An 8,990-nucleotide genomic window follows, 5' to 3' on the forward strand; every position below is an offset into this window, starting at 1 on the left:
CAAAACATAGACAAGCGTGTTCTACAAGTGGAACCCCTTGCCCAATTTTCATCTCCTTAACTTCTTTCTCTCTCTCCCTCTTTCCCCTCTTTCTGTCTCTCCCTATCTCTCTCTCTTTCCCTCTTTCCCTATCTCTCTCTTTCTCTATTTCTCTCCCTTTCTATCTACTCTCTCTCTCTCTCTCTCTCTCTCTCTATATATATATATATATATATATATATATATATATATATATATATATATTCTCTCTCTTTCCTATTTCTCTCGCCAAATTGCACTCCAATACAAAGTCTGTCTGTCAGGCCGAATCTCAGAGATAAGTTTTCTTATTTGAGGTTGAAAACTTATGTCCAGTATTTGATTTGCCTCATCATGGACACGATATGTAACAATGTGAAGGTTGGTTTGTCTACCATTTTTTTCTGCTCTTCTTCATTGGTGACTCCTTTGTTTTTGCATCAAGGTGATCAAAGTTGCATTTGCCACTATTAGCTTTTGTGTGCTTTGTAAATCATTATATTGCTTCTACTTGATACATGACTTAATTAAATCCTGAGAAACCCCAGCTAATTCCCCAAGCTAGTAACTTTCTTCAAAAGGGCTTTATCTAACATCATTCACCATCAATGAGCTATCATTGTCCATTTGTTCTCGAAACTCATATTCATGATGTACCACGTATGTAGGTGGCTATCATGGCTTCAAATTTGAAAAAAGTGCATCTTTGGCTAAGGGTTAAACTTCTTCTTCTTCCTTTTTTTTAAAAACACCTAGCTTATATTGTCTATGCATAGCCTCCTGACAAAAGTTTCGCTTGATTTGGCCTTGTATTTGGAACTTTTTGGATTTCAGTCTTGAAAATGACTGATGGGCATCTCAGGCACCTTTTGGCTACCAAAAACATGTAGAACCAATGATGATGACCAGAATTTGGCTTGACTCTTGGTTTCTCCTTCAGACATCCATCACGATAGATGACTAAATTGTCATTTTTGCCCCTTTTGTTATTGTCAGTACTGTTAGTCCCTTTTGTTTGTTAGGCTTCATTTAGAAACATACAAGATAGAAGATTTATAGTATAAAGATCTACTTCCTGTATACAGCCATATAGTTGCATGAAATGTCTAGTGGAAACTTTACACTTGATGGGTGCTTTCATTTAGTCACATCACCAACTTTCTTTGTCCTTATAGGCCACCCCGGAGTTTGACGACCATTCTCTTTCATTTTTTGCCTCATGTTGTTGTCAAAGGATGATCAACATTCTTTCTTACTTCTAACATTCTAGCCTTGTGCATATGGCTTTTGAGACATACCTCGTGAAGTTTCATCATTTTCCTATACTTTTTTCTCTTTGTATTTCTCAGGCATCTCTTCAATCTTTTTTCTCTTTGTATAGCTCAAGCATCTCTTCAATCTTTTCTTCATCTGGATTATGGATTTTTTGGGCCTATTTCTCTCAAGAAAATCTCAAAAAACAACTAAATAAAACCAAAAATAAACTCAACAAAAAGCAAAATCATTCAAATACAATTCTAAATTCTATGTACATTGCACACATGTCCCTAGGGGCTCATATATGGCTTTTATCCCCGTAATCCTCCTATAACGCCATTATGAGGGCATATACTCTAAATTTTGTCAAAACATTATTACAATCAAATGTAAAAATTCAATGCATCTCACAAAACATTGCCCTCTAATATTCATAATATTAGGTCCGCATTTAGAATGCCTCCCCCCCTCCTATTTGAAGTCCTCTTAGACGATAGGGTATCATCAAAGGGTATGTGTTTTGCTTGGGCAATCAAGAATTGTGCCTATGTAGGCCTTGTAATGTAGCCCTATTATGCATATATATTCAATGCATCGAAAAAAAAATTATGATGTGCAAGATGAGGGTATAAGCAATTTCATTATTGCCATTTGCTAGCGAGGCTTCCTATTCTAAGCAATGTGATGGTCTTTGAAGCTCCTGTGTTGTTTGCTTGATTGAAGGTTGTAGAGAGATTTTTTCAAGGCTTACTTATCTGTTTGATGCTTCTTTGGAATCCATTTTAGCCTTGTATTTGGTTGGCGTATTTGGTATTGTTCCTCAGCAGTGGGTTCTAGCTTGAAGTGAGTAACTTACTCTCATCTAATTGCATTGTAACCGTAGGAAAAATTGAAATAATTCAAGCAGAGATGCGGTGATAATTGTTTTATTGGTTTCCTTTGGGACCCACTTCTTTGTGATTACTGGCTGTTTTGTTAATGCTGCTCATTTGGGAACCCATACTTGTCCCTGCTTCATTTGTGTTTGAAGAGACTTCTTTGGGATCCACCTTGTTGTTGTGTGAGCTAGCATCGGTCTTTGCTTTAGCCATGTACTCTTGGTTGAGGGCGGGATTCAAACTTTGGGAGTTGATATTTTAACCGTTTTGGAATCCAGAAAAACTCCTGACCTCTTTGTGCTTGAATCAACTTCTCTAGAACCCAAATCTGAGTTACAAAAGCTTCTGACTTTGTGATTTTCTTAGCCGTTCTTGCAAACTTCACTTATTTTCCTTTTGGTGTTGGATCTTGTGATTTTTCATCAAAGATTTTCATCTTCTTGATCCATACCTGATTTTGGTCGAGTTGGCTCTTTGGTATCCTGATTTGTCTAACTTTTTGGTTCTGACTTGTTGTTCTTTGCTCTTGGCCTTTCTTGGTTGTTACTAAAGCTGCTAGTGATCGTGATGACCTGAGTTTCTATAGGGGATGTTATAAGAATCATCATTATCTCTAATATCCTCAACAAGGTTTCATTTTAGCACTTTCTCTTTGTTGTTTGGATGGCTATGGAAAGTTACTGTTTGTTTGCTCTTGGATTGTTGTTTCTAGGAGGGATTTTCTAGCCAATTGATTAGCGTGTTGTTAGCTCGTTCACATGGTTGTGTTCTTCCTGGCTGAGTCTTTTCTCCATGTATAGGAGCCATGTATGAGGATTCTTGTTGCAATTTTGTTTCCATCAAGGATTTATCCAATATTTCTACGGAGTCGAACCATGTGGCCATGTCATCTTCCAGAGTTAGTCCAAACCCCGCAAACTGTGTCGCAAAATCCAAAACTTCCTCTGCTCTAATAACTCTTCTAAAAGCCGTTACATGATCTCTAGGATCTTTATCTCCGTAGTATTTCTTGTTTACCCATTTCTAGACTTGGGATGGTCTAACTCGTTGATTTTCTACAAGTCTAATCATAGACTCTCCCAATCCTTCTCTCGCTTCTGGCCTTCTACTATGGCTATGTTCTTCTTCGAAGAGATTGGTTGTTCTATTGGAGATGGTTTCATTAGAAAGATTCCCTTGAGAAGGCATGTCTGCCGTCTCTATGATCGTTTCATCTCTCATTGTCACTCTAGAAGTGAATCCAAGTGGCTCCCTTTTTGGAATTCTTAGAGGAATTCTTGTTTTTGGTGGAGGTATTTGAGATCCTTTATTGACCAATATCCACCCATTTCTAATGCAGTCCGCATATTTGTGCTTTCTACAACTTTGTATTCTTGTCCATACTTGTCAACAACTATAAATTTCCATTGACAGTCGACCCTATCTGTATAAACATAAAAGAGCTTGTAATCTGTTAGTTCTTCTGGGCGTGGTCTAAGCACCTATAAATGTTGATCTGAGTGTCTTCAATGTATATATACAGTCGTTCACTCTCATGATCTTTCATCCAAACTCTCTCAAAAAAATTGGTCTATCACAACTGCAAGTTTGGAAAATCCATTATGGACAGATACTCCTCCCTAAGCTTGTATAAGCTAAGTTTGAATCTAAAGAAGACATGATCTTTGCGCTTAACAATTCTACCTGATGTAAGAAGAATTGTTCCAATGTGTTCAAATACTTTGGTTAGGTAAAAGTCAAAACTATGTCCAAAAATGTGACCGTTTTCTTACAATTCTCTCAAATTGTCAGTTTTAGACACCCCTAACTTCCGAGTGAATTTGAGGCCTTAAATATATTTTTTTCAGACACTAACCAACCATGAATGACCGAAAGTTTTTGAATCAGATATCAAAAACTCAAGCTATGGCCAAAATAGTGAGAATCTACTTGGAGACTTCGTATGCTGTTGGCCGTAATTCTGACACCCTGTTTTTTGTAAATTTGTACCATGATGCCCAATGTCAAAAGTGTGCGTGGGATTTGCATACAATAAACCACTCACAAAGAGTTCTCAAAATAGGGCGTGCCACGGTGTCGCAATCATCATTGCCCTTTTCCCACTTTTCAAGATTGCATGCAAAAGAATTCCCAATCATGATCAAGGCGGCTTCCAGCTCTTGTACCACAGCAAAGGGGCACCGAATCGAGGTAGGTGAAAAATAATGGCGTAGTTGAAATTCATTCACCGCAGCATAGAAATCACCTCCCCCCGCAATTTTTCCAAATAAAAAGAACTGGGTCCGCATGCTTTAAAAATCTAGAATGGTCCCCACCACCGTAATTTTAGCTTCACAGACATCTTCCCAAGGTAAGAATTAAATACAAGGACCAACTGCCCCCGTAAAAACTGTTGTACTTTAGGGAGATCCAGTCATTTCTTCCGCCTGGACTGCAGATCTTGCAACATCGCAAAACTGCGCAAGCGCTCTTCATCTAATTCCTGCAAAACATCCAAATGATAAATAATAGAATCTTCCGAAAGAATCTTATCTGCAATCAACATCCGCAAACTTGGAACCACATGCTCCACTGGGGTAATTGCCTCCATAGAAAATGCCAACTTGAAAGGAGTCAATCCTGTTGCCACTTTATATGCTGTTTGATAAGCCCATAATGTGGAAGGAAGTTTCACATCCCAATCCGTTCTATGCATATTCACTAACTTTGTCAGAATACGAACCAAATGCTTATTAGTTGATTCCGCCTGCCCATTCACATGAGGGTAATATGGAGAAGATTTTCTATGCAATACAAAGTAAAATCGTAGCATTCTCTCCATCACCTTACCCCAATCACTGACCAACTCAATAGGACAGCCATATCTGGAAAAAACACCCTTATATAAACACCCAGCAACAGAAACCGCAGTATTATCTTTCAAAGGCCATGCTTCCACCCATTTAGTCGCATAATCCGTGGCCATCAAAAAATACTTATTACCAGTGTGAGGTGCTACTGGTTTAAAAGGTCCAATAAAATCCAATCTCCATTTTTGAAAAGGCTCCAAAGGCACTACTAGCTGAAAAGCCATTCTGGACATCTTAGTAGGTTGTCCCAACCGCTAACACACATCAAACTGTTGCACAAAGCTTCTCGCATCTTGAAACAATGTAGGCCACCATAATCCTAATTGAAGAAATTTCCTAGCCGTGGTCAATGCGACAAATTAAAGTGGCCCCCTGCAATGCCGGTATGGAATTCCTCCAAGACTGATTCTTGTTCTTGTGGTAGAACAAATCTGAGCAAGACCTCCACAACCGTGCAATAATACAGCTTCCCCATGATAATCTCAAAATTACTGCTTCTAATAGCCATCCGTTTCCTTTAGTGACTAGACAAGAATGAAGGCATTTCTCCACTGTCGAGAAAGTGAAACATCTCCTCATACCAAGTCCATGGAATGCTGGGAATGATCCTAGGTTGTTGTGTAACTATAAGATCATCTGCAATAGCTCTTGTTAACAAGAGAGACGCATCCGGAAATTCATCAGCCACCCCCATCGGCGGCTCACCGGAATCTAGCCTAGATAGGTAATCAGCCACCGCATGCTGGGCTCTTGGACAATGTATGACCTCAAAAACAAACTCCTGTAACAAGAGCACCCATCTAGCCAATCTTCCTATCAAAATTTGTTGGCACACCAGATATAGAAGAGCCGAATGATCCACATGAAAGAAAAACCGCCGGCCCAACAGACAATGACGGAACTTTTTCACTGAATAAATCATCCCTAAACATTCTCTTTCTATCGCTGAATAATTCATTTCTGCGGATGATAATCTTCTGCTGGCGTAATAGACAGGTCGAAACCACCCTTGACTTTGTTCCTGCATCAGTACACTGCCAATGGCCCGGTCAAAAGCATCCACAAATACATGAAAATCCTGACCCCAATTCAGAGGGATCATAATCAGAGCTTTGGACAGCTCAATTTTTAATCTCTGAAAAGCCAGATCACATTCCTGCGTCCATTCAAAAACTTTAGCATGTGTTGCCTGATTAATAGGGATTGCCAAATGCGCAGCAAACCACATTTTCCTCCCATGCCAACGAGCTTGGCCCAAAAATACTTGAAACTGTTCCGAATTCACCGACGGAGGCACTTCCATAATTACAGCTATTTTATCCGGATTCACGGAAATGCCATCCTCAGAGATTATATGACCCAATAACCTCCCACTTCTAACTGCAAATGCACATTCTAGAGGATTTAAACTGAATTTCACCTCTCGACATTTCATAAAACATAACCGCAATTGCTTCAAATGCTCTAATTGCGATACAAAAACACTGAGATCATCCAAAAAAACTCTCATAAAATCCGTCAAATAGGGACCAAAAATTTGAAACATATCCCTTTGAAAAGTTGAGGGCGCATTTCTTAATCCAAACCACATCACTATGCATGTAGAAAAGCCCCAATGCTATAATAAAAGTAGTTTTAGGCTGATCACGCAACGCCTTTCGAATTTGGTTATATCCACTGAACCCATCCAGAAAAGTATACATCTCATGCCCTGCCACATCATCCAAAATAGAATCCAGAAATGGAAGAGGAAAAGGATCCAAAACATTAGCTGCATTCAGCTTTCGATAATCCACACAAATGAAATTTGCTTGTTTTTCTTTGGTACCACCACAATGGGAGAAATCCACTTGGGATTATCAATAGAGGTAATAAAAACCCACCTGCAAGAGACGATCAATTTCCACCTTAACTTTCTTTGCCACATTTGGATTCATCCTAGATGAATGCTGCTTCACTGGCACCGCATCTGGTTTCAGATTAATGGTATGCTGATAAAACTTTGGATCCAATCCTTTCATATCCGCATATTCCCATGCAAAAACATCCCTAAATTATGTCAAAAAATTAATCAAGTCTCCTCGAAAACTTGCCTCAAGCTGCTTATTAATATGAATGGGATGAGACTCCGCTTGCTCCCCTGGAAAGACCTTCTCCAATTCATCTTCCTTGACCCTTGTAACTTTTCTCATTTGTGCTTCAAACGCACGTTCTTGATTAATAATTCCCTCCAATGATTTGGGACTAGGAAAAGCTTTTTGTTGCACCCCTGTCTCTGGTGAAATCCCTGAAACCCCTAAAGATTTCCCCTCCAAAATCATAGAAATGTTTGCGAGATATAAAGAAACTAACTCCGGGTTAGCCTTCAGAAATTTCTCCTCTTCATCCTCTTCTAATCCTTCCACCATATTTACTGTCTCTGTTATCACAGGCCATGCTACCTTAACTGGTTTCCTGCATGTTCCCAACATCACCCGAAATTTCTTGCGACCCTTTTTAACTGTAAGCATGTTGGCGTCCCAATTATGCTTTATTGTGGCTTGCCGTAACCATGGTTTCCCCAAAATAATATGATAATCCTCATTGTGATCCTCAATATTCAAAACTACTAAGGAAACAAGAAAAGATAAGCTAGCTACATCCAGGACAATACCTCGGAGTAATCCTATTGGATGTCCTCTTCTTTGATCTACCATGCAAACTAAAAAGGGTGTAGGTTCCCAATCACTAAGTCCAAAACACTCACAAGCCGCTTGAGTAATAATATTTAATCCCGCACCTCCATCTAAGAGTACTTTGTCAATGTATATACCATGATATCTGATTGAAAGCTCCGGGATGCGAGTATCCGTGATCCTATTTGCTGGCAACGGGACTAACTCGTCCCTCTCACCCTCAGCTACCACAATGTCAACTTTCATAATTTCCTTGGACTTCTAACTTAGCAAGGCATTATGAAAATGCGGAACCAATTTCAATAATGAACCCAAAGGTACTTGTATTGGCGAGTCGAGAACCTCTTTCCAAACTGAACTCCAATCATCCCCTTACCTATTATCAATCTTGTTTCTGACTTCCCCTCTTTTGTTTCCAGATCAGAGGTCGATGGTCCTGATGATTGCAATGGTGGTGCTGACTGTGGCATCCACGTCACAGTCTTTTTTTGTACATCTTCTTGAGTCGCCCAATCCGGAATCTTAACAATGGCTGTCGGAACCACATTTTTGTGAGAACACGTAATTAGTGAAACCACTAGATTTGACTCCTCCAACCCTTCAATTTGAACCATAGCCACACTAGGATACTTTCCAACAGTACATTCATGTTTCTTCCGATCATATTCCATAGCCTTTGAACACTCGGACCGCCAGTGCCCATCCCCCAAACTGAAAAGGGAGGTCTTGGGTCGATTAGGATCTCGGCCACCTCTTCTGCGACTGCGATCCCCTCCTTCACCCCGTTCCTCTGCTTGTCCTTGAAAGGACGCCTCTAATGTATGAGCATGAGCCATCGCCACCGCAGGCTCTTGTCCCTGCCCTGACTATGGTGTGTGCCATGTAGAAGAATCCGGACTCCTACGACCCCGACCATCAAAATAACATTCCACTGAATTATGAGTGTTCGTCGTGCAGATCGCACACCATTTCTGATTCATTGCACACTCTTGAGTGGCATGTCCCGAATTTCGGCACTGAGTACACCATAGTTCCTTCAAACTTTTAACCACCGCAGCAGATTTTGACGATCCGGATGGAACACCTTTCCCTTGACGCTGGGATTTTCTCCAAGGTGCCTCCTCCGATTCTTTCCCCGAATCATTGCTGCCTAAGTCTGAGGAATCTGAGTCTGCAATCTGCAACTCTGACATTAGGTGAAATTTGGACTCACAAAGGGTCCCTTTAAGGAGTTTGACTTTACCTCTCTCTACCAAAACGGGCGCATGGATAAATGTTTGCAAACAAACTCTAAAGTTGGTGGATGTTTAACA

At 40.1% G+C, this 8,990-nt stretch overlaps 1 protein-coding gene across 1 annotated transcript; it reads right to left on the reverse strand.

The window, feature by feature from the left end:
- Positions 1-5,519: 5,519 nt before the first annotated feature.
- On the reverse strand, positions 5,520-7,923 carry LOC147433146 (uncharacterized). Its single transcript, XM_086492040.1, has 4 exons — positions 7,096-7,923; positions 6,882-6,993; positions 6,267-6,382; positions 5,520-6,158 (listed from the first exon to the last, which is right to left on the reverse strand). The coding sequence occupies exons 1-4, from the start codon at positions 7,921-7,923 to the stop codon at positions 5,520-5,522; spliced, it is 1,695 nt and encodes a 564-aa protein (XP_086348166.1).
- Positions 7,924-8,990: the final 1,067 nt, after the last annotated feature.

Source organism: Adiantum capillus-veneris, chromosome 20 (genome assembly GCF_014529385.1).
Source record: "Adiantum capillus-veneris isolate H3 chromosome 20, ASM1452938v2, whole genome shotgun sequence".
NCBI classification, from domain to species: domain Eukaryota; kingdom Viridiplantae; phylum Streptophyta; class Polypodiopsida; order Polypodiales; family Pteridaceae; genus Adiantum; species Adiantum capillus-veneris.

What these genes read in the sequence shown, in the direction of transcription:
- LOC147433146 (XM_086492040.1), bottom strand. Translation starts at nt 7,923, where the DNA reads ATGAAAGTTGACATTGTGGTAGCTGAGGGTGAGAGGGACGAGTTAGTC. An exon ending in TGATCGTCTCTTGCAGGTGG is followed by an intron (nt 6,383 to 6,881) that starts GTTTTTATTACC and finishes GTGCATTTGCAG; the next exon opens with TTAGAAGTGGGAGGTTATTG. An exon ending in TGAATTCGGAACAGTTTCAA is followed by an intron (nt 6,159 to 6,266) that starts GTATTTTTGGGC and finishes GAATGGACGCAG; the next exon opens with GAATGTGATCTGGCTTTTCA.